The sequence below is a fragment of the Megalops cyprinoides genome, chromosome 8 (assembly GCF_013368585.1).
Source record: "Megalops cyprinoides isolate fMegCyp1 chromosome 8, fMegCyp1.pri, whole genome shotgun sequence".
In the NCBI taxonomy this organism is placed as follows: Eukaryota; Metazoa; Chordata; class Actinopteri; order Elopiformes; family Megalopidae; genus Megalops; species Megalops cyprinoides.
This window is the reverse complement of record NC_050590.1, coordinates 14,305,836-14,331,294: the sequence shown is the minus strand read 5'-3', so window position 1 is coordinate 14,331,294 and position 25,459 is coordinate 14,305,836. Positions and strand designations below refer to the sequence as shown.

Genomic DNA, 25,459 nt, shown 5'->3' with positions numbered 1-25,459 from the left:
TGCGAGGCTGAATTTAAATAATGGCAACAAGTACTGTTTACATGTTAAAATCACTAAGGCTGCTGTGCCAGAGGGAGTTTTGGAGTTTTCTTTGCACGCCAGTTTCCTCCCTGTGCAGACTGAGGCAAGACTGTTTCGTTTGTCTGAAACCCCCCTTCTGGAGCCCCAGCCCCGGCAGTGTGTGGAGAGGGAGGGGTGCAGGGGCAGGGACAGGGGATGGCCAGGGGGTGGGCCCAACCTTGTGAGTACTGCTGCAGAGTGTACAGCAGTGCGATCACCGAGCCGGAGACCTGCAGCCTGGGATTCTCCTGGAGAGTGGAAAATGAGTAAACTGGGGGGAATCCAACACACAGCGAGGGCACAGCCACAACAAAATGGTGAGTCGAAATGTAGTGGAGTAATGTTAAGTTACCGGAGGTGTAAATGTTGTGTTTGTATGAGGTGTTAACAGCCTCACCTCAGCGGGGCAGGGGAAGGGGGTGGGGGAGGTTGTTGCCTCGCGCTGAGGTGCTGTTGCTTGTGTGGTAACCCTGGCACAGGAGGAAAAAGCCAGCGGTAGTCCTGGACTCCTGCTTTCTCTTTGAATGAGAGGACTGCATGTAGGAGGAAAAACATTCATAGACCTGAAAACTGAAGAGTGTGCTGGACCTGTGCTGTGTCTGTAATCACAGCAGAGAGTTTGTTTGCAGAAAGTTCAGCGGTATTCCCATTGGGTGTTTCCCTTTCGTCCTGGGGGGTTGGGAGAGACCTTGTTGAACTGGCTCTGAACCCCAGCTGATGTGTGCTCCTCTGTGCAGCTGTTTGGGGGATAGCATTACTCTCTGGGCCCTGTGGAGAGGGTGGCTGAGGAGCAGGGAGTGTGTGTTTTATGGCAGCTCTGGTAATCTCTCCTGCATGTCTCAGGACTTTGGCTGAGAGGGTAGTCCTGCCGTGTGGATCGGGAATAGTAATTTCCCCATTTTATGGGGATAAAAGCCCCGAGAAAGCCGACATGCTGTAAAAGTCTGACACAGATGGGTATTTTTCCTTTGCTGATAGACTTTGATTGCTCCTCTGAACTGTGGGAATCTAAAGCTGGTGTTCAGGGCAGAAGAAGGTCTTATCCAAACACTTCTTTATCTGGGTACTAAAGTGCTGGAATAAGATGAAGAAGCTGTGACATTTGAGGTATTTTGGGCTTTTCTGCACATTTCTTTGATGTTAAATCTGGTCTAAACAAGATGATTGAATTGATAACCTTCCATTACATATTTATGCAGCATAAATATATATCAATACTCAACCCATAAATAGGGGAAGTCTGAAGTATGCCTCATCTGAAACATTGGAGACTGGCTCAATTGTCTCCAACCACTATCAGACAGACTCTAAGTAAGGTAACTGAAAACAAATGTTGTAATAAACTCAAGACGGTCTCTGTTTCAAAGAAGGTCCTGTTACTCATGATGTAAGCGTCTTTAAATAGTTCCCTTTTGTGCAGCATTTTTTTCCTCATATTTGGCTTTGACCCTTTAGGTACTGTCCAGTAGCATGGCTTTTCCAAGGCTTTTCCCCAATTCCAATAAGTATCTTTTGGCCTTTTGTTCAATTTGCCCTTTAATCTTTGATAGTGTGTTTTAGGAAAACAGGTTTCCTACGTGCAGCTGTGCTTGATCTGATTTTGTTTATATCCTTAACGTACTTGCAGCACATAGCATTTTAAATTTCGAAAGTCTCCATTCTTGTTTTAGTCCATAACAAAGACAGTGGGGCATTGACTTTACAGACGTTACCTCAGGCTTGTCACAGCCAGCAAGGCATCGTTAGTGATTCATGACAAAGCACCATAGATTGTGCTGAGTGGGAATGGGCCTTTGAAAGTGAAAGCAAACATCATGTCATCACAGTCTGGTCCGTCGAGGTTTGATTTTCAGCAAAAGCATATGTTTCATTGCAGTGGCATCCCTCCTATGGCGTGCTCATGTTTATTGTGCTGAGGCAAGGAATACGCTCGATGCATGAGGGCAAACTGAACCTATTAAAATAGTACATAAAACTTGATTGGATGTGCACAAAATCGTAGAACACATTTCCTGTGCTAGGAAAATGTTATTTTTCAGAAAAAAAGCCAGTTGGGATGTGCAAAAGGAAGGATGATGGGCAAGTCAGTCTTATTGCAGCCCTCTGTCAATAATGTAAATGGAGCCAAGCTTATATTACACCTATGCAGCATTATTTTTCTTCATTTCCAGTGTCCAATCTTATGATGTGTAAGTAATGTAAAACTGACAATTGTGTCATTTAAAGGAGAAAGAATTGCAGTTAGATTGAAAACAGACTTTACTGGAGCTAAATAGTACCATACAAGAAGTCCTATATTCATGACATCATGTAGTAATACAAAAATGAGAGTTCAGAGGCTTAGCAGTGGGTTATTCATTGGACATGTAGGGAATAATTACCATCATTCTTTGCGTAATAACGTCTGCAGTCGTAAAGTCAAAAGTACATACAGTACAGCTTGCAGGTGTAACGAGAAACAGGAATTGTGATGTTGTAATATAATTAAGATTTCACTCATGTGATTATAATGAAGATAAGACTCAACACTTTGAAGACTGTAGTCTAAATTATACCCTGAACCTTTTATAAGATTCAAGCATTTAAACATGAGCAGACACTTTGTCAAAACACTGGGTCCACATTTAAATTATATTTAAGGTTAACATAAACAGTGGATGAATTAGAATGTATTAAATGTGTCTTGGATTTAAATTTGTAATGAATCCTTCCCATCACACTCAGAATCTCCTGCCTGAGGTTTGGCATGCAAATCAAGTGCTGAATAGGGGGAAGAGTACATGAATCTCACCATAACAGCAGTTAGGAGTCCACCTCTCATCTCTCACATACATACATACCTCTCAGGACATAGGAAGAGTGTGACTGCCCATAAGTGTGGCCTGGTTTATTTAAGGAGCATGGACTCAAGTGATGTGGTGGTGATATATTTAGCCATAGCACTTGTGTATGTCCAAAAAACAACACACTTGCACCACTGACTTACTTACCCACTTTTGTACCTGTGCTAATGAATAGGCCAATGTATAATTTTGTCTTAAAAGTATGTTTCCTTTGGCAGTGAAGGTAATAGGCAACGGTAGAAGGGTTCATGTGTGTCTTAAGAGCAACTCCAAAAGGAATCAAATTACATGAAAAATGTAGGCCTCTATATCATAGGTGAGCTATTGTCTTTAGCCAGTTATTAACAATAGACCAGCCAGTAAATAATAAGGCACACGTTCATGCAGCCATACGAATCTGTACAATAGGTTCAATAACAGAAAAGTCAAGACAGTGCAATGTTTGCAGTTAGAACACTCAAGGCAAGTTGTTGTATGTCCTTCCAAATCTTTCCCATTTTAGCATGCATATAAATATCAAAATGCTCCAACGGAAAAGGAATTACTAAAAGTGACAAAAACGCCCTGCCCAGTTGTTCCATTCAGTGGTGGTAAATGGGTCATATGTCAGTCAACTCTCCACTGACTCATTACAATCCTTAACCTCTTTTGAAAGAGGTGAAAAATCCATCTGCACGGAGAGATAAGAGTGTCCTGTAGTCAGGTAGAGAAAAGTTACTTTTTTCCCTAACACAATCTCTTTTCAATTTTTATGGACTTTCTTTCTTTCTTATCTTGTATTTATTTCTGTTATGTTTTGTTTTCTTTTTTTTCATAACTTGCCAGTGCAGGAGTGGAGTTAAATGTTCAACTTTTTATTTTTTTGTAATTATGAATGTTCTGTACAGCACTTGTAACTGCAGACTATGTAGGGCAGTTTCAATAATAGAGACCAGTCATATGACCATGATCAGTGGGCACAGGACCTAATGTGGGGGGAAAGGCAAAGGTTAGTGTGAAAGGTCGAACATAAAATAGTGCTGTGCACACTCAGGTTTTCCCTCATGATTGATAAATAACCTGAACTCGTATTGTAGAGTAGCGTATGGGATTTCAAACTCAATATTGTGATTGTTTATTTGGTCCCTCAGGTGTAAGCAAACTCTTGTGGACATCAGGATTGATACCAATAGTCATCGACTCGTAAGAATGTAAATCATACATGGGTATGAGAACAGGAGTCTAGTAAGACTTATCAAGTGAGTCTTTGATTAGTCTGTGAACCTCCTCTCGTGATGGGGATAATAAGAGTTACTGTTCAGTTCAAATGGCACTGATCTCAAGGTCAGTATGTCACCATGGTCTCTTCCCTGCCTACCTACACACACATGATAAATGGCACCCCTTACAATGATATCACTTTATGAGAAATCTGCCCTTGTGGGACCAGATTGGGTAATGTTAAGAATGTAGATAGAGGAGAGCAGGATATGACAGGATGTTACATGTAGAATCCTGAAGATTCCTCTGGCATCCTTGAGCCAATCTGGTGTACCAGGGACAGGTCGAGTATGACATCCAATGACATTGGATGGGTACCAATGACACCTATATGTGTTTCTACACTGGGTTGTACATGCAGAACAGTGTAAGCACTGTAGTTAGGATTTTGCATTTGTCCTTCATTTCACTCTGCATTTAGACAAAACATTTAGACAGATAATGAGGAAGAGGAATTGGTGAACCTGACTGAAAGCCTGGTGTGAAACTGTAGTATTGAAACTAATGCAAAAAAAAAAAGGTATTACAAAGAATTATAATGAACAGGGTATGGCCAGAGGAACATTTTGGAAGTGTTGATGACTACAGTCCAAAAAGAAAAAAAAGCTAATTTTAAAAGCCTGATGTGACGTGAAGGTTTGTTGGAACAGTACGGATAGATATAATATGCCCATCCTGAGTGATCCTGAAGTGTTCATATAACCCAGCAGTCCACTGAGTTCCCACTAGTCAGCTTGATGGCTGGAGGCTTGAGGCAGCCAGAGGACATTCTCTTGCAGTCATGTAGCTCCTGAGTGGCACCACTCTGTCACCTCTGTATCAGCAGGGTGCTCTGAAAGGCTGTTGTTTTTAAAGTGCTTCTTGGGCGGTGTGAAATGCTGCTGGAATAATGAGAACAAAGGGGGCTCGTTGAGAAGGACCAGGGCAGTAAAGGTGACACACAGCCAGGAATCAGCCATTTCCCCAGTATCTTCATTTGTCTGTTTTCAGGAGAATTCGCAACGCTGCTTTTTTTCCTGGCCAGTCATGCGATTTTAGCTCTTTCCAGAGGTTGTGTTGATTTCCGAAACCAAAAATAGTTAGTTACAAGTAGCAAAAAAGAGGACATCTCTTTCAAAGAATCAGGACTCAAAGACTGTTGATTCTTTGTGGGCATCAAGCCTGTTTTTTTTTTCCATTCCAACATATTCTCCATTTACATTTCATCATGACTTTTTATAGCTCATCATCTATCTTACTATCTAACTGTTCTTACATTACATATATTTGGTACTGTCTTCTTAGAGTTTTGTGTCATGGAATCCATGTAACAATGAACAATTGCCAAGTTTCACAGAGGAGATACAACTGATCCTAGTAGCAATATTCTTCTAAATCCATTCTTGGGTTTGGTAGCATAATTATTTGTTAAGTTTTCTCAATGTTTGACTCACCAAAGTATCTTCAGCTGTAATAGCAATGAAAAAAGCCACCCATTTTGCACATATCTTTCATCTGAGTTTATTCAAAAACTGTTTCAGGAACATGATTTTCATTTCTAGTTGTACTACACTTTGTAGCAGGCTTGCATAAACTAAAATGTAAATCTTAGTCATGCTTGTGGCAAAATCACTTTGATTATATTTGGAAGTCACTGTCCCAAAACATTTCCTGTAAACTGCTCTGTATGGCAATATCTGACACCTTTTAGGGAATAGTATTTATATAAAAGGCCAAGCATTAATTTTGTCTGTCAAACAACTTGTTATGTCTTAGATAAATGGTGTTTTATAGCTCTGGATAAGGTAAATTTCCGAAGCATTTTCCCCTGATGGGTGTCAGCAAGGAGACAGTGATGAAAGTTAAATAGGAAAGGTTGTACCTTTTTGATTAAAAGCTGAGCCTTTGGTGTGGAGGGTTGACATCCTACAGGAAGAATGTCAGAAACAAGATGTACTTATGTCTAGACCATTCCTCTTATCTATTTTCATCAGATTGCACTGCCCAGGCCACAACTGTCCACCCTTATTTAGCTGAAAAGACAGAATTTCCATCTTCCACCTCTTTACCATGCCTGCACAAGGTCTCACATTGGCTCACTGCTAGCTTTTCCACAGTTATTATTGCTGTAGCCCCTCCCTCTTCCTCTCTCTCAGGGCTGCTCTGCTGTTGTAGGATTTGTAAGGATGGTTAAGTGCGGTGAGTAAAAAGGGTCTTCAGTTCACAACTGTTACCAGCAGTCAGCATTTTAACTTACCCAGCCAAACCTGTTTTCAGCCTGGGACGGCAGAGGCTGACATTGATACTAGAATATTTTCATTCAGAAGCATCTCTGGCATAACTCAATTCCATGTACTACCATAGTTTAGTTTAATTTCACTGCTAGTTAAGGTTAGAGAAGGACGTCATATTAGTTTTTAAATAAATTCAGCAACTCACATTCAAAATGCTGTTCCATCTCTAAGTGAATATAATGTACTGGAGGACATTTTAATAAACATAAAAAACTAGTGAACGTATCAGGGAATCTTTGGTATCCATGATTGATTGATCAGGCATATACATTGTACATTCTGTGCATGAGAGTAAATTTAGTATTAGTTCTACAAATGATGGTAAATGAGGCCTAAGGTTTTTTCTAGCCACTGTCTATTTTCTCTGCCAGTTAAAAAAAAGGCAACTTTTGTACATATTCCACATTACAAATGGGCAGAGGTTGTTGCTGTGTAGCTTGAAGTAAGAATTTGCACGTTCTTGAAAGGAAGGACTCTGCAAGGATTTTGAGTACAGTTTCAAGAATGGCGTCCTTATGTGCGCAGCAGAGATTTGCATTTTTGTTTGGATTACGGTATTGTACCTTTGGAAAGTTTGATTGTCCTTAATTGTTTTTTTTTTTTTACTCCTCATCTGAGGGAAAAAATATCTCCAGCTTGTGTGTTGTGGAAAGGACTAAATGAAATGTCTGCTAATGTGATCGCTACCCCTCTCTTCAAACTCTCTGTGATGTAGGCAAAGCCATGGTAAAATAAGGCTTTTGTCATTGTCTCATTGCAGTGCCAGTGCAAAGCTTTTTATTAAAAATGTTTGCTGAGTGTTGCATGGATACCCGAAGGACAGTCTGTATTGATTATTCATTGAACTGAGTGCAAACCAGAGAGATGGGATTAGTCAACTAATCTAATGGTCTTCTTGTAATTTAGAGCTCCTCTGGTAAATTAGTTAAGTGTTTGACTAAAGGTCTCTACTAAGCTCTGTGCACAAAAAAGCTGTCAGATGTAGACCTTGGAGCTGCTGTTTGGCACCTAGTGAGACTCTCCTCAACGGCAGGTTCTTCAGGACACATAGCTCTCTCATAAGCTAAAGCACCATGTTTACCCTGTAGGCATGGCTACACTTCTTCATAGGATGATGCCATTGTAGACGTTGCCCAGAATTCCCGAACGCTTTATGCTTGAGCTAGAAGGCTGGTGCAGTCTGGCTACTCTGGAGAATATTAATCAGTCTCCTGGGGTTTTTCGTGGGGTCTTGTTGAAAATGTTTTAAAAATGCTAGAATCCTTAATCTACATGTCTAGAGTGTCAAATATTGTGCCAGATAGTGCATGGGGAGTTGTGGGTAAAGCAGAATACCATTCAGAGGAACATTAATCTTGATATCCCTAGTTTTATCCATCTGAGTGCTGCCAGCAAAGGAAAAGCAGAAAGCAGTTTTTCCCCATGAAATCAAAGGAGTTTTGTGCTCTCTTGATCCTCTGTTTTGGATGAGAAAATGTATATTGATTTTTTCTGTGAGTGCAATTAGCCGTAATGTCTTTATTAGCCACAGCAGATTTATAGCTGTAGAAAAGCAGAGTGGTAGACTGCTTCACTGATACTGAGCCTTTTTAGTCTAATTGTATTGTGGTTCGTTCTTAAATTTTAAATGAAAATAGTTTGAATGAAAATAGTTTCCTCAGAACATTTTATATTCTGTTTTTGTGTAAGCAAAGATAAAATTAACTCGTGCTTAAATGTGTTACAAGACTTAAGCACAGTGCAGTACCATTGACCAGAGCCCTAAATATTTCAGGTGGTTCAGACAGGCATTCTAGTTTGATTGCCGTAATAATCACAAGTGCATTTAGCTCCATTTTAAATGTGTTTACGGATGCAGTTTGGAGTCACAAAGAGCACAGTGACTCTGCTCTTTAGGTCCGCACTCCACAGAGTGAAGGAGTAAAGCACAGCACTAACGACCTGCTGCATTATTCATCAGCCTCTTTGGTCCTGATGGAAATAAGACGTACTCCCTGGAGGACAGGAACCCGCTCTATGTGTGGCCCTTCTGAGTGTGATGGATGCTTTGTTGGCACTCTGTTCTGAGAGTCACAAGGGAGATTCAGCCCTCAGGACCCACTCCAGGATAATGTTGGCCATTTACACCACGACATCAATGTTTGGATTTCTCCCAGAAGAGAATTATTTACCTGCAGTGTGAACCACATTTCATGTTTCCCGGGATTTTATACTGTGTCCAGTTAATTAGTTACGGCCATGTGATTCAATAGTGTTAAGCTGACTCATTTATCCAACAACAACAGAAAGCATTGGTTTTCGTCATCCTCAAATCAAATCAGTCTGTGTCGTCTGTTCATCAGACGTATTGTTTGCAAAATAAATGAGCAAATAGGAAATGCAAACATTTTTATAATTGTCATCACTAGATGAGTCCTAAGAGTCCTGGGGCGGCAGTGTAGCATAGTGCTTAAGGAGCAGGGCTCGTAACCGAAAGGTTGCCGGTTCGATCCCCGCTGGGACACTGCTGCTGTACCCTTGGGCAAGGTACTTAACCCACAATTGCCTTAGTAAATATCCAGCTGTATAAATGGATAACATTGTAAAGAACTGTAACCTATGTACGTCGCTAAATGAATAAAATGTAAATGTAAGATAAAGTGCCGGCAATATGGCCACAACATCCATCAGTAACGGTCCTGGGGCTCCAAATGTCAATACAGCAGCACTTCATCAATGGGAAGAAAGAGGAAGCCAAAAGTCGACCGGAATAAGTTTATTAAAGTGTGCTGAGATCCCCCGGCAGCATCAAAGCTAGAGGCCAGGGAGATAAAGCATGCCTTTGCCCAGAGCTCTCAGCAGCGGGGTCATTGGGCAGTCAGGGGCGCTGTCCTGGAACAGAGAATCTGCATGGAGGCACACCTGTGCAGGAGAAGTGAAAGGCTCCAACCCTGCAGATGTGCTCTGCTTCCTTCCTCTTCCTCCAGAGGAAGCATAGGCACCGCTGTGGTGTCATCAGGCCTGTAACTCGGTCTCCCTGGGAACCGGCGGCAGCCCCCCTGCTCACAGCCCACCATCTGAAATAATAAAGCCTTATGACAAACCACCCCACTGAAGAAAAAAGTGACTTTGGTTGTCCATGCCGACCGGGCTTAAATGACTTCCTGCAATTGCTCAAAGAAAACATCTCTGTTCTGTGCTGGAGAGCAGTTTTTTATTATCTGTGGTCTGTATAGTAATTAGGGTAATTATTTACCAGATATTTTCAGTTAGGGTTTGCATAGTTACATGAGACGGAGTCCTGGTTCATCTCCAATATAAGAAGTGCCCTGTTGCAATGTGGAAAATGTGGGTACAAGCTGTGTTCATGTGTCAAATGATGATGAAGGCTCATAGTGTTTAGTTTTATGGATGTATTCATCATTCTGTTCATCTGTTTCTCTCTGTATTCCTTTGTCTATCTCAGTTTATCTGTGTAAATGTACCATGTGTCTTTGTTTGTTCCTGTGATGTAGATATGACTCATGGTCACTGGCTGCATTATTTTGTTTTAAATGTGCTAAACAGACTACATTTCTCATCAGGTTATTACCTTTCAGGGTAATTAACATATTTACAGAACAAACCTAGAGTGCCTTGTGTGCCAGTTGTACTTGTAGTACAATGTGCATGCAATGTGTGCAGTTCATAACATTAAGATTCTGGGTTTTGCGGCAATTATAGTTTGTTTCTGTGCAATGTTTTCCATTGCAATTTTGCCAGATGTGAAACACTTTAAGACAATGTGTGCTGCTGATATTAGCAACTATCTATGCAACATGTAGATTTTTGCCCCTAAGTGTTGGACTCCTGGTTTAAAATGTAGATAAAACACGGATTTAATTTCATTAATTTGATATTAATTTCATTAAGATTTTTTTATTGAGGCTTTTGCACTGTAAAGGTTTCAACATTAGAACATTTTTTGAAGGAGTACAAACATTCACAGAATTTCTTGACTCCTTCATGTTTTTGTATCATTAGATATACTACAGATATCACCTTTTATTAGTTTGGAATGACCTCTACAGCAGTACAGGAAACTGGATCCTGAGGGAGCAACAAGTACAGGGACATTACACACTAACACTGGTTAAGTGCTGTACGTGTGAGGGTTTGCACTTGCACGCAGTATGTTTCTGCCGTGGATTATGAGTCACTGGCCACTGGACACAGCATGAAACGGCTGTGGGGGAGAATCTGTGTGGACAGCTGAACCTGTCATTGGGTTACTAGAGTATCCCATGGGAACCCTCTATTTAGGACAAAGTGTAATCCCATGCCACAGAGTCTAGTCTAATTCAGAGAGTGAGGGTGTGTGCACTGTGCACCTAGCAAAGCCCTGGCCTTGTCTCCACCAGCCCAATTGGGGCTAATATCTTTAGCAGGCGCTGGCTTCATGTTTCCCCCTGCTCCCAGCGGAGTCACGTTTCATAGAAGGTCTTGATTTTTAACAGCGCCCTTGGACCTAACAGTCAATTAGAAATGCCTCTTTGGAAGTGGCCGTTGCCTTTTCATTTCGTCTGTTTTTAGGGCAAGAATTGCATTTGCCATCGATGAAAAGGTAGTGGGGAGAGGCTGATGAGTCTGCCATGCGCCGCTGCAGCCCATGGTGCTGACGTGTGCTCTTTTGTGTGATCTGCGCAGGACTCTAAATCCCTGGACAGCTGCATCCAGAGCGCCCTCTCGGCGCTGTACCCGCCCTTTGAGGCCACCGCCGCCACCGTGCTCTGCCAAGTCTTCGACGTGGTTGAGGGGACGTACCGCGGGGACGGCCTGCGCTACCTGATCGACTTCCTGGTCCCGGCCAAACACATCCTCCAGTGCATTCAGCAGGATGCCTGTGTGAGTACCACTGTCCCCCCTGTTCCCCCACCCTCCAGCATTAGTCATGCGGCTGCTGCCAGCGCACACAGAGCCCAGGCAGACAAAGACAGAGGTAAAAAGGGGCCCGCCAGTGATTGTCAGCGCTTCTTATTCGTGTTATTTGAGAAGGAGGCCCCATACAGGCTCTGCCTAAAAGCCCCATCTTCAGTTACTGTCCCCCACTTCCAACACTAATGTCATGCTGATCCCCACCTCATCTTGGAGCTATTTATACTGCCCACTTGACCCTGAGAGGATTTGCTCAGTGGTTGTTGTGATGGCCAGAATGGAGGCAGTTCATGTGTATTTACATTACACAAGTGCAAAGTCTTAGTGTGGAACAGTGCAGTTGTAATAGGCTGAAAGGCAGGCGGTCAAAGAATGTCTTCAAAGGATTCTTGCATTTTCATGCCATATCAGAAACACTGCTGTTTCTGTCATCTGCGGTCTTTTCATCAGATTGCATAGAATACCACACTGGATACCTTATCTGTTTACAGTGGGCTTCCACCAATGGTGAAGGTGTCACCCTATATGCACTCCTGGGATTTGGATCTTGAATGAAGCATATGAGCTCATTCAAATGGTGAAAACAGTATCACTGGGTTTCAACCCTTCTCTTAGCATGCTGTCCATTAAATGAATTACGTGTCCTAGTTGAACTGCCAAAAGCATAGTGATGGCTTGCTAGATCTAATGAATGAAAAACAGAGTTGGGTATGGCACCCTTCATTGCAGAAAGAATGGTAAAAGGCAAAATGGGTTTAATAATGCTATGTTTGATAAACCTCTTATGCGTGTAATATAGAACATGTAGAGCACATGGTTTGTATTGGCTTAAGAATGAAGGAGGCACATCCCTCAAGTTTGAAGTGCATTAGGCTCAGCTTTAATCTTGTGTGTTGAGAGAAGCTGAGAGTGACAGACAGGATTCAGTGACCCTGATCAAACTAATAGAAGAAGCTGGAGGAATGTTTCTAATCTCCAGATTTCATTTAGCGTGAAGAGGAATGGACATACAAAGGAATGGGTCTGTTGTCATCTGAATCGGATGTGTTACGGAGCTCTTTGAGCTCATGTGAGTCACAGAAGGAGGGCTAGGATTCGTTCTGCTGTTTGCCTCTACTGAAAGAGGATATTTTCTGTGGAAATCACTTGCCCCTGGTTTGTTTACACATCCCTTCAGTGTCAGAGAGCATGGGGCAAATTTAGCTGTGCTCGTTTTGGGAAAATGGCTTGTGTCCTCCACCTGAGGTCAGAGGTCATTTTGTGTAATGGTGCGGGGCTCAGTGCTGTTGGGCCTCTCATCAGTGCAGCCGTTTGTGAATGTGTGGGAGTAATTGGAAACAGAGATGCACCAGCCCCCAGACTCTGCCCTCACTACCCGTTTCCACTTCCAAGGGTGGAATGATTGTTGACTGACCTGCAGTCAAACTCATGCAGAATACAGTAGTCATTGAGTGGATACTCTTATTTGCATGATGTTCCACAGGACATACATGCTAAGCAGCGGAATAGTTAGACCCATATGTGCCAGGCTTTGTAAAAGTCCCCTTGTCTGCTGGGGAACAGTGGGCTGTGTTTGTTTCAGAGCAGGTTTTTATTTAACTGGAGCCTAGCTTGAAGGGCAATAAGCCATTTCCCAAGGCTAGATCCTCTGCAAGACTCCACAGTGGGACTGGCAGAGCTCTGTGAACGACACATCCTCATCTTCTTACAAAGAAACCACTTAGAACATTTTAATTCATCAAGAAAAATTACCATATGAAAGAATACCTTTTGTAAGTTTAAATGTAATACAAAAACAAGATTTTGGGATGGTTTTAACTCAGTGGGTAATGCATCAATTCATGCCCTCCATTGAAAGCTCTTGAAGCTCTGTGATCTTTTAATCTGGTTATTCATAGTGATGTATAAACTGGATTGCATCCCAGAAAGATGCTAATTATGCTTGTGTTTTAATCTGGAATTAAGTGTTTAATTCATTACTCTTTCAGTAGTTTCACAAGATGAAATTGGCATGAAATTGATAACCATTGTTTATAGCTTCTGTGCTGAAGGGTCTAAAGCTCTAGCTCTGTAAACACACATGCTACAATGAAACAGAAAGGAACTGCATTCTTTGACGATTCTCTATTAGCTCACTGTGAAACAAATTACATTTCTTGAATTCCTTTCATTTCACCCCATTTGTTTGCTTATCAGAAGCTTTTTGTTCATATGCAGTGTGTGTGTGTGTGTGTGTGTGTGTGTACATATACTGCACACATTTCTAAGAATGAATGGAATCGATTTGTAAATTTTTTGACTCGACTGAAATATAAACATTTGTGTTCATGGTATTTCAGTGTCAGATCAAGCCCTTCACCTCACTTTTTCCTCTGCTCTTCCTGCAGTTCCCATACGATGGGTTCCTGTTCCGTCACGAAGGCTGGCCTTTGTGCATCCATGAGAAGATCATAATCCAACTGTCCTCTCTGGACTGGCGTGTGCTGCGGCCTGGAGACTTCTATCTGCAGGTGGCACCCTGCCTAAAGAGTACACCACGCATAGTGCTCAAGTGCCTTGCCTGGGAGGGGCAGAATGTGGAGGAGGTGGAGGTGCCTGAGATAAGCTATACCTCCATCTTCACCATGGACTGGCTGGACTCCATCAACAGGGAGCGGATGGGCACAGCCCTGGAGCACTGCCTCTTAGCTACGGACAGTGACATATTCCGCGTGCCCTGGGAAGACGTGGTCCACCCGGAGTTCATTAACAAAGCTAAAATGATTGAGGGTGTGTCCCCGATGGCCAAGGTTGTGGATGGGGAACCGGTCCCCAGGGGGGTGCAGGACAGCCAACCTGAAGGAAGGGACATGAGCCCCACTATGACCCCACAGGAAGAGGACAGTCAGATTCAAGGGGCCAAACTCCTTTCATCGCAGAGACTGTTACAGAGGGACAACAGCAGCTGCCAGCAGGGATCAGACAATGCCCAGGATGACTCCGACCCCGAAGGAGAATACGTGGAGCTGGTTGACATTACGCTCCCACGTTTCTCCCCCCAGAAGGGGTCGTTGACTCAGTCCATCACCCTAAATTACAAAAACCAAAAAACAAGGACTAACGGGCACACTCAGTCCAAAATGCTGGAGTCCCCTTTCAAAAGTAACACTTCCTCTGCAACTGCGCTTTGTACAAACCTCATCGAAGATGACCTTAGTGACAGCCCTTCAAAACTCTCAGACTGTCCTGTTATCTTAACCCCCACTAAGACAGAAGCTATGAGCGAACCATTGACATCAAAGGACCTCACATCCATCTGTTTGGAAGGTACAGCTTTGGAGAGCATTGCTGATGTGTCTGAGTCTGATAGGTCAGCTTGTGATGTCCCTGTAGTTGTTAGCTTACAGAGCCACGGCAGTACCCTCAGCATGCAGTCAGACAGCTCTGGCATTCCTGCAGATTTAAGAGATCTGCTATTGAGTCATGGGGCCAGCTCAGTAGCTGCTGAAGAATGCAGCGTGTTTCCAGGCGGAGCTGTTGATGAGGGCAGCGGTAGTGATTCATTGCGCGGGGCCGATGAGGCACACAGCCCGGGCGGTACTGCTGACAGGGCTGGTAACAGGCGTGACGGCGAGCCGACAGACCCAGAGCCTGTCCCCATTGCTGTGAATTCCCAGAGGCAGGCAGGCACACAAAGAGAGGGCAGTGAGGGTCAGGTCCAGGAAGAGTCCGATGGTACATCCCTCTCCCCCATCCCACTCCAGACTCCACAGACAGACGTTCTGTTTGAGGAGGATAATCCTCTGTTTAGTGCACACACCACTCTGTCTTCTGGGACAGTGAAGGGTGATCATCTTAAAAGCGGCCCCACTGAAGTGGAATCCGGCATCCCTGGTTTCAGAGGCCTCACACCGGAACAGGTAGAGGACCATGGCAGTAGCTGTGTCACAGAGCAGGGTCAGGTTACAGCTAATGAGGGGAGTGAAGAAGTGACAGCAGGCATGGACACAGGTTTCTCAGATCAACAGGATAGAGACTGTGAGATTGAGGAAAAGATGGAGTCAGGGTGGCCTGTTGAGGAAGGGGAGAGTGACTTGGGGCAGAGACAGGCAGATCTGTCAGAGATCATACCCCAGCAAGGTGCGGTAGCAGCAGCAGCAGCAGCTCAGAGGGAGAACAGCAAAGGTGAGACTGGAGTGATAGAAGACTGTAGGCAGCACAAGGAAGAGGAGGAGGAAGAGGATAAGGAGGAGGAGGAGCAGCAGCAGGGAGGGAGTAGGAGCATTACAGAAGGCTCAGGTCCAGATCAGCCAGTAGCAGCTCAGATAGAGAGCAGGGAGGGAGGCGCGGATGGGCGTGTGGAATGTGCCACGGACAGTGGGCAAATCCCTTTTAACAACAGTGTTCCTGGTACTGAGTCAGGAGGGTCACATGGCCCGGGGCTCCCGGCGAGCGGGGCTGGTTCCGGCGGACTGCACTCACAGCACACGCAGACACCGGAGGACACAGACTCTCTGCAGGATGGCCAAGGCTCCCCAGCCACCAATGTAGAGGGGCAGAGGCCAGAGGACGGGTGCAGGGGTGAAGCACAGACACAGAGGGTAGAGGCACAGACCTCTCAGTCTGACATGACTCTGGACCTTAAGGGCTCCTCTGTAGGGGGAGAGCAAGGAGAAACCAACAAGTCTCAGCAGCAAGGTAGATTTATATTCCCATTTTGCTGTTTCCCCCTCTTCTCTCTTTCCACTTATCATTTAACCTTCCTTCTGCCCAAATTCTCCTTGAAAGTTCCCTCTTTCCTTAATAACCTTTTTCACTACTTATTGATGTATAAAAGAACAGTGCTGCATTGTACATATGCACAAGTGAAAGTTCAGTAACGAGAATTTATTTTTTGCAGATTTTGGCATTTTCTCATAACTGCTTTCCCTCAAAAGATCATGTGAAATTTCCCATGATGCAGAAAGACCTCCCCTTGTCTTCACCCTTCGCCCCCTCCTCCTCCTCCTCCTCTGCTTTCTTCCTCTTCTGGTCTGCAGAATGCTGCTGCATAAAACATAACAGTTACTCTCAAGTGCTATGCCTGTCCCTTCTCTTGATTCCAATATGTATTTCAGTCTTTTTTGTTATTGTGGTATTTATTTATGTGAGGAGCAGTGTGGAATTTCAGTTGATTGTCTAGTAATTTATTCCATCTCTAGATATAACACAGACGTTTAAAAGCGCAGTGAAAAATATTGTACAGTGTACAGGCAGTCATGCTTGTCCTTCGGTTTCATTATGTATATGGAACATTTGGACCCTGAAATGAATACAGATGCTGTCTGATTTACTGAGGGTTGTGTTAGGATGATGTGTTACCCAGACGCATGGCTTCATTTAATGTGATTCCAGGTTCCAGCTTTCCATCGTACCTCATTTTAATCAGAAGTAATATGACATTATTTTGCCTTCTTAGAGGTAGATCCCCAGAAAATGACTTTTTACCCTTTGTCTTAAATCATGTCCTGAATTCGAGAGTTTTCATAATGATCTATAGAGCCTACAGTTACTGTTTTTTTTTTCTTTTTGCCAACCGTGTATTGTAGCCATAAATATTCACGTTACATTGGTTTATTTACAGTATTATTATCCGGAGTCCTTCAGTGTTGTCTCAGTGATCAGGCTATCAGTGTCTCTCAGCTCAGCTCTGTGGCGTCAGGCACATGGCGGGAACTAATGTCTTCTAAATGAACTTTGTCATGTCTAGGAAGAGTTGTGTGTTTGCGTTATGTTTTCCTTATCATTGGAAGGAAAACCTTCAGTACGCGACTGATTATTTTCATTGGGCTCGCTGCTTTTAAGAGAGCAAGCTCTTTGTCAAGATGTTGGCTGGTGTCCAAGACTGCATGATTAATCCAGACAAGGTGTTCTGCGGAAGGCGTCAGCACAGGCCGTCCCTGGATTGGCAGAGGGTACAAAGAGCCCAACAGGCGTCCAGGGTGTGGAGAGCACTTATTGTGGCCTCTGCGTCTATGTAGTTGTGCTGGTGCTGCAATGCAGTAGTGCTGATACTCACTCAGATGGGCTGGACGGTGTGCAGTCAGGGTTGCATCTGTATTGTTGAAGTTGTGCATTGGTGATGTGATGTTTGAATCCAGTCACATGGCAGTTCAGTTAGGAGTGAATGAAAGCATGCGGTGCCTAGTTTGTTGACTCTGGATGTATGCACTTGTGTGAAGAGGGTGTAATCTGATATTGCTGGTGGTCATTGAGCTGTGAAGGGAGATATGCAGCTGCACTGAGATTGGTCTCAGTGGATCCTAGGCCTACTGAAAGCCATTTGTTTGGAAATTTGGGGAGAGATAAGCAGAAGTACTTTCCAGGTACCTGATAAGAGTATATTGAGTCATAAAAGAGACAGCAACCGTGAACACTGATATGCATACACATACATCGGCATTCACATTAATGTTGCACTGTGTAGCTACAGTCGTTAACCACTTCTTACCAGCAGAAAGTATGGTCAGCTTATAAGGATACAGCCTGTAGGACACCAATTGCTTACACCCAACTTTTTTTTTTCATATTGTTGTCAGTCGTATCTTATTATTTACGGAAATACGGCATTGTGTGCAGGGACATCATGGGGACAGATATTTTTGTGTGTGTTTTGTCTGTAGACTAATATCAGTGTAGGAATGTCAATTTTTGCTTTTGTTTAAAATGAATATCCCCCATATTAGAAAGAAAACTTCATCTGAATCAGTCAGCTTCTTTTTATAAACCTTTCTTATTAATAATTGTCATGTATGATGTAAATTAGCACTTAACATTTTAATCCCTTTTCCCCACGCAGTGTTAAGCAAGGCCTTGAACTACAATGAAATCTGTAATCACTATATGCTACACTGTCCAGATGAAAGAAAGTGCATAGCAGTGTAGTACAATTTTGGCAACTGTTTGCTGGAGGTGAATGAAAGCCATCTCCTCTGTATCTTTTCAGAAAAGCTGCTTGAGAATCCTGTAGCACAGAGTAGTACAGTGTCTGGTGCCTTGGACCAGTTACATTCACATGACTCAGACATATGGGTTGAGTAAGTGAGGTATAGGCTACTTATAATCTGTCACACATAGCCGCACTCTAGTGCAGTGGAAATCCAGTCATCAGACAGATTATTTTTTGTGACTCTCAAGGGGTCATCACAATGAACAGAGCTGGCTGCCAACATCAACATTCTCTGAACTGGTGAAAAGAGAGAGGCTAGCCCAAATGGGGCTCTCCCTCCATTGGTTGTTACTGACTGGTCTTGCCAGCAGCTTGACTGGCAGGAAGTCTCAGCCCAGTGCAGGACCTTTAATAGACGTGACCAGAGTAATACTTCAAACTGTACAGCTTCTGTCTGGGGCAGGGGGGCGGCCATCATTCAGGGGTCTGCAGAGGTAGACCAGCCCTCCGGTAAAAGGCCCAGGGGCCCACAGAATTGCAAACTGCTGACAGTGTTTGCTTTCTCAAGCCGGGCTTAATACAGGAGGGTTATGTGTTCCACAGAGAAAATGAGCTGGAGGAAAATGGAGCAGGTTTACAAGCTGAGACCAGCTGGAGGGGAGAATGTTTAATAGACTACTCTTTGACAAATTCTTCAGTGCCTTATCTACAAGTAATAACATTCCAGATAGATCCCACTTGAACGCTACCTCCGATAAAAATCCCTTCAAAATGCGGCAACCTCAGCAGGATTGTTTCTGGTCAGTTTATCTTTGTTTTTCTTGTGTCCATGGACCCTGTTTTACGACTGCACCACGTTTGGAATTCTTAAAGCCTTTTACGCTTCTCAGGGCCAGCTGATGATGTACGTAGCTAACGCTGTCTGAACAGAGTGTATGTATGTAAGCCTATACTGTACAAGTATTTCGGCTTGATCGTGCTGTCAGCTATCCCACGGTTCTTGGAATGTACCAGATTAGCCAGTTGAAGCTTTGTGTGTGAAACTAACTGTGCTCTGAGGCTGCTGTACCAGTGTACAGCATAGACTCTGCTTACTGCTAGCTTTGCTTTGCTTTGAGAATATAGGCTTTGCTTCTTTTTCTCATGTTGCCTCAGTGTCTTGTGGGTAACCTTATCTTGAAGACCAAACCAAAAATTCAGATGTGATCTGAATTACTGATTACTTTGCAAACAGCTTTTCCTTTTTTTAAAAAAAAAAAAATTCTAATGTAAATACATACTTTTGCTGCTATGGGTTGTGTGTGCTGTCATTGTGGGATGTATGTGTTGCATGTATGTGTATGTTCTTCTATATATTTAGTGTGCATGCTGTGTTGTGTGTGAGTGTCAGTGTCTGTGCATGTCTGTGCTCTGTATTGTGTATTGTATTGTGTGTGTGTGTCTGTGAGTCACCCCCATGTATGTGTCTCCGTCTTGCAGGCTCTGGTCATGGAGAGGAGGTGAGACTGCTGCCTGGCAGTGAGCCCTCTGCTCTAGGGAAGCAAGTTGGTGACGACAGTGTGATTGTGAAGCAGCAGGACTCTGTCTGTATCTTACCAGCCCCTTCAAAGAGCCAGCCTGCTCTCACTGAGGCTCATAATATCAACAGAGATGTGCTCAACTCTGGAGTGCTGTGCTTGCCTGGTGAGTGTAACTCAGAACCCAGAGCACAAAGTGGAGTGGTATGCTAAAACCAGTTCTGATTCAAAACAAACATGCACACGTTCCTTTCCTTTTTTAGGTTCAAGGTACACATCAAAATTTGAACAAATAGGTTGTTACATTACAACATAGATTGTCCACACAAACTTGAACCTGTTAGGTCATTTCATAAAATCACTTATTGGAAGCTTCATATTCATTGGTACAGTTCCTTCTTCATAATGAAATTGGTCATACAGTTTCCCCATTCCTCTTGGGGTAGAGTTTGCATTTCATACTGAGGACATGTGATTTATCCATATTACAGTATTACACACAGGAGAAATGTGAGGTGGTTGATGTGGAAGGTTTTAGCCACAGCCGTTTCAATAATGATGGATACTGAGGGAATTTGCCATGTGATTGTTTCTTTCTGCATCAATAATTCTTCTAACACCATGTTCATTTACTGTTCCAGCTCAGCTAGCATATTGCTCTTGCTTCAGGATGATTATGTAACTTACGTTCTCTGATTCCGTTTGACTTCAGGTACGAGAGACAAATGCGGGCGGGCCCTTGTGATAGTGACCACTAGAAATACAATTTGGTTGAATCCAAACTGCAACAGCAGTGAGCTTGTACGGATTCTGTTATACTTCTACACCATAATCAGGTAATGCATGGCGTGCCCCTCTTGCAGCATGTAGTGATGCATGCATGGTGCTTGTGAGGCCTGGACAGGGCTCTTTCTGACACTGTGGCCCGTCTGTTTCTGCTGCAGGAAGGAAGTGAGTGGCCTCGGTTTGACTGTCCTGGTGGATGCTCGTAGATGTTCTCCTGTTCCTGCTCTTTTCAAAGCATTTAATATCCTGCAGGTAAGCTTTTTCGGTCACCGAAGAAAGAGATTCAAAGTCTCTAAAATTTCAGTGGTAATGCTGCTGTGATCCTATGGTGAATTATGAAATATTGGTATTAAGATTTCAAAGATTGAAATCTGAGAAGGAAATTCAGGCTTTCAGGATAGGTGTATAGCTTAAATATTGGTCGTCTGAACTTGTGGAGTTCTTCAGTGGACAAGCAAGATTTTGCAGTAATTATTTAATACCTTCATTTAGTACTTATTTAGATATACCAGATACTATGAAAATAAGTGAGGAGAAGCATTTCAGATGAAATACTTTAGGTTCATTTGAACTTCTCAGAACACATTATTATATGGTTACATCACACAAGGATATGAATTAGTGAAGGGTTCCTGACAGCTGTTTGTTCCTTTATTCCCTTGTAATGAAAGTAGGCTATCATAAATAACATTTGTATAGCATGGATTATGAATGTATTTATGGACTGATTCTGGATAAATTGGGAATGACATGTCTGCTGGTCATGGTTAATGCGTGGTAAACAGTGGTGTAATATTTGATTAGCAGGCAGTCCTAGTGGCAAGCACAGGGTGAGATGAATTGCACTCGGTCGTCAGACTGACAGGCCAGCCTGGTTATTTCCGTGTGTTTATTTCTCTGCCAACGTGTATTGGAGATTGATCTAAACCTTCAGCCCAGACCGCAGGGCTTTGGATGCCAGCCTTGTTTCACAAATTAAATGCTGAGACAATTGAAAAATTTAGCCTGCTCATAGCAATTGATGGGAAAATCTGGTCCAGGAATGTTTTAAATCATACTGTCGTTGGGTGTCCATTTAGGAGTATGTCCGGCTTCAAGTTTATCTGTATAGTGTGTTATGAAAATAATTAAGATTCATGGACTGAAATTCAGTCTGTAATAGGATATTTTTCTCTGAAAGGTTCCTTATCCTATCATGTACTTAAATAAGATAAAGTGCGATAACATGGAGTATGCTGCAAAGCAAAGTCTCATATTAAAACTATTTAATCTTCAGTCTCTTTAATTCCCTGTAATTGTGTTTGGTGCAATCAGAGTTATCAGACTCTCTTACCTTCTGCCATAGTACAAAAAACAGCACTGGAATCTCAGTTAAAAGATTTGATGGCAAAATAAAGTCATTTATTTTGTGTAATAGGATTTTTTAATATCACACGGTATGCCTGAGAAATGATATTTACCCTATTTGAGTGGTAGATTTATTGAAAAATGAGATGAATAGTGTGACTCTCCAGATCGGCATTAACACCGCTGAAAGGTGAAGACGCAAGCGTGTGACCTTCACTCCATTCAGGGCAACTGGTAACAATGACAGAGGAGGTGGCAGAGTCTGTCTCTTTAATGAATGCAGTCACAGCTCTGATCTCATTTAGAATACCCCCTGGCTGTCCCTCATGGTGGCACAATTCATGAAGATAGCATCATCCTATTAGAAGGTATTTCAACTGACATTGTAGCCCTCTGCAGACTTGTTTGTTCAATTTAATGAGGTTGACGTATGACCATTTGGGTTGTTGTTGCTTTAATACATCTCTGTAGTTACAAGGGGTTGTCTGGATTGTGGGGAAAAAAATGGATCTCACTTTGAGTTGTGAGTTTTACCAGATTCCTATTTTAAGAGTCATTTTAACGTGTTGTGTATTTTCCAAAAATAGTAATTTTGGTTCACAGCTGTGCAGTCTACCTGACATAGTAAAGTATGCAGGGATAGATAGCTGTGGAGAAGAGGGTCTGGCAAGATCTTAAAAAATACTCCCTCACAAATATCAGCATCAAAAAATCTTTTGTCTACTAAAGTATGACCAAAAACATGACAACCAGGAAGATTGTCAACAATGAATATGCTGTGTGCCAGGGTATGGGTTTGACATGAACCACGAGAAAGACCTGGTTTGGGCCTGGCACGTAATATACAGCAGCCTGTTCAAGTCACTTCAGGTAACTCAGTTGAATATACACTAACATAATCATAATGGAAGGGGCTTGATACAAAATAAAAGTTGATTGTCTGGATCCCATAGAAGCCTGTATTATGTGCATACTGGGAGAGTTTAAAGTGAAGATGGTGAAGACTCGTGCATTACCATACTGATTACAAACCTCTCCTCAGCCAGAATTGGCTGCAAGTCTCTTTGTTCAAGTGCTTTAGCCTCCCTTCATGATTAATGTGGTTGGAAGGACAGGAAACATGATGCATAATCAGTAATATCCATGTATTTTTGTAAACAATGCATGTTCACAATGCTACTTGAAACTGTGCCTTCCTTGCTTCTGTGAAAAGCTATTAGTCATTTGTAGCTGCGTGACATAATTAAATAATCCCTCCATGGGATGTATATTTTTTGTGAGACCTGACTTGCATTCATGCGTTCTCATGTGTGTGTCTTGAAAATATGCACCATGCACCCAGTAACTTCTTATTGTAAGTGTTGATAAGGAAAGCATGTGAAAACTTGGTCAAAGCTGCCTGGCCAAGTGTGGTCAAGCTGTGTAGGCTCTGAGTAGGACCCTGCACGGACAGACCATGCTTGTCTCTGTTTGTTTTCCTTGTGTGTTGCTGTCTGCCATTGGCCTGCCATTATTCTGACTCAGAGGCCTCCAGGGTAACCTGCACATGGTCAGTGTAGACCTACATTGTTTTTAGGGTCAAAACCTGCATATCCGTCCTACTCTCTCATCTTTATTTCCACAGCTTGATTTTCATTGTTGTTACTGATTGTTCTGTGTAGTTGACTTGATTCTCACTAGCTTTTTTCTTTTTTGGATAGTCTATGTTTATGTGTTGATATCAGCTGTACCCAAATACACAGGTGCATTAGAAGGAAATGTAATAAGGGTTGCCTTGTTAAGCAGTGAAGAATATTCAGGATTATTATCACAGGATTATAAAGATTCACGTTAGCTTTAAGCCCCCACGAAAACATGGATAAGGCTAAAACAAATACATGGTGGATATCTCTTCTCCTCAGTGCTTACTAGAGTATAATGTGATTGTGAATTCTGTTTGTGTTTGAAAAGAGTTTTGTATCCACTTTCAGTTGGTAAGTGTTTTTGCCCTTCTATCTGTGTCTGTGCAGGAATATAACATTCATTCCCAGCAAGGAATGTCAGAACACCTGACAGGGGTAATGAGGCCGTTTTCCCCAGAGGAAATAAGTCAGATTACACATTCTTTTGTGTCACAGTCCCATTAAGCCTGCGCTCTTGATCATATCATTTCGTCCAGTGCTCAAACAAAGGAGTGTGGCCTGCAGACATCCGCTAGTCAGGGCTCCTCTGAATGCATGAAATGGTACTAAAACTGTGAGGGCCTGTTGAAACCAGAGCTCTGACTGAGGCTGCATTACAGTGCCATGTGTGTGCAGTCTTCTGTGTCCTCAGCCATGCCACTGCAGGCATCATATCAGCGACCCAGCATGCAGAAGACTCCCCTTAGAGTATAAACAAGGCAGACAATTGGTCAATTGATTTATGTGTGTGCGTGTGTGTGCGTGCATGCGAGTGCAGATATGTGTGCACGTGCGTGTAAGTGTGCATTTGAATGAGCACAAGTACTTGAAAGACTTGTTAAATGACAAGCTTGTTTTGAAAACTAGTTCTGCTGCTAAACTAGTCTGTTGTCCTCCAATAGGATGCTGTGCCTGGCTGTATTCACACCGTTCTGCTGCTGGCTGATAGAGACCTCACCTTCCGCATGGAGAAGCCCTCTGCCATGCAGGTAGCTCTCAAGTTTCCAGGTTTCTAACAAATAAGAGTGAAGTGAGCGAGATTTTGTGCAAGGCACATCTATGTAAAACTTTGGTTGAGACAAGCTACGTTTCTTTGGGATAAGGAGACACAAGGACAGGAAATTGCCCATAGCAGTAGAGAGGACAGAGGGATTACACAGGAGTTTCTGTTACTGAATTGGGATCATTGACACAGTTGGCCTGACCTGACCCCTGGAGCATAACTGTCAACTGGTTTTGCTTTCAGGCAGAATGCATATTGATGTTTTTACACACATGATGTATGACTTGTCTTCGTGCCCCCTTCGCTGTAATAGCAAATGTTACTATAGAGTCGTCTGTCTTGATGTTAACTTACACCTTTTTACTGATGCAGTTTGAGCTCCTCACCTCGATCAAATCTCTGCACAAACACGTCGACAACACCCAGCTCCCAACTGAGTTTGATGGCACCTTCCCCTTCTGCCACAACAGCTGGACCTGCTTTCGAACGGTGCGAGCTTTCTTATCATTATCATCAACAGTATTAGCGGAGGTCAACTGTGGTAGTCCTTCCTCGTGCAAAATTAATTCATGTCAGTTCTATATTTATACTGTCATTGATCTGAATATCTGAATGTGAATATCTGAATATTGATCTGTCTCTGTAACCTGGTATATAAAGAGGCTGTCTCATGTGAGCCTGTGTAACTGATGCAGGTGTCTGAATGGGGACAAATGTGTGTGTCCCAAATGAAAGACGGATGAGCATTGTGGCATTTCCCCCACTGACCTCTGTGTGGTTTTGCTGACAACATGTCTGTTTACCCCCAGAGAGTGGAGCAGTTGACCAGCAGCTGTGAGGATGCCATCAGCCTCCTGAAGAACAGCATCTCCAGCTTGGAGGCCTCTACACTGCCAGCAACGGCTGAGG

The 25,459-nt window shown here is 43.0% G+C and overlaps 1 protein-coding gene across 2 annotated transcripts in view; it reads left to right on the top strand.

The window, feature by feature from the left end:
- Positions 1 to 271: 271 nt before the first annotated feature.
- plekhg4 (pleckstrin homology domain containing, family G (with RhoGef domain) member 4) overlaps positions 272 to 25,459 on the top strand; it is a 53,901-nt gene continuing 28,713 nt past the window's right edge. For both annotated transcript variants that reach the window (XM_036535629.1, XM_036535628.1), the window contains exons 1-9: positions 272 to 377; positions 11,102 to 11,299; positions 13,717 to 16,006; positions 19,716 to 19,919; positions 20,466 to 20,589; positions 20,698 to 20,791; positions 24,450 to 24,536; positions 24,923 to 25,039; positions 25,360 to 25,458. In XM_036535629.1, coding sequence (XP_036391522.1) covers positions 375 to 377; positions 11,102 to 11,299; positions 13,717 to 16,006; positions 19,716 to 19,919; positions 20,466 to 20,589; positions 20,698 to 20,791; positions 24,450 to 24,536; positions 24,923 to 25,039; positions 25,360 to 25,458 — 3,216 coding nt within the window. In that variant the 5' untranslated portion in view covers positions 272 to 374. The remainder of the gene's footprint in view (positions 378 to 11,101; positions 11,300 to 13,716; positions 16,007 to 19,715; positions 19,920 to 20,465; positions 20,590 to 20,697; positions 20,792 to 24,449; positions 24,537 to 24,922; positions 25,040 to 25,359; position 25,459) is intronic.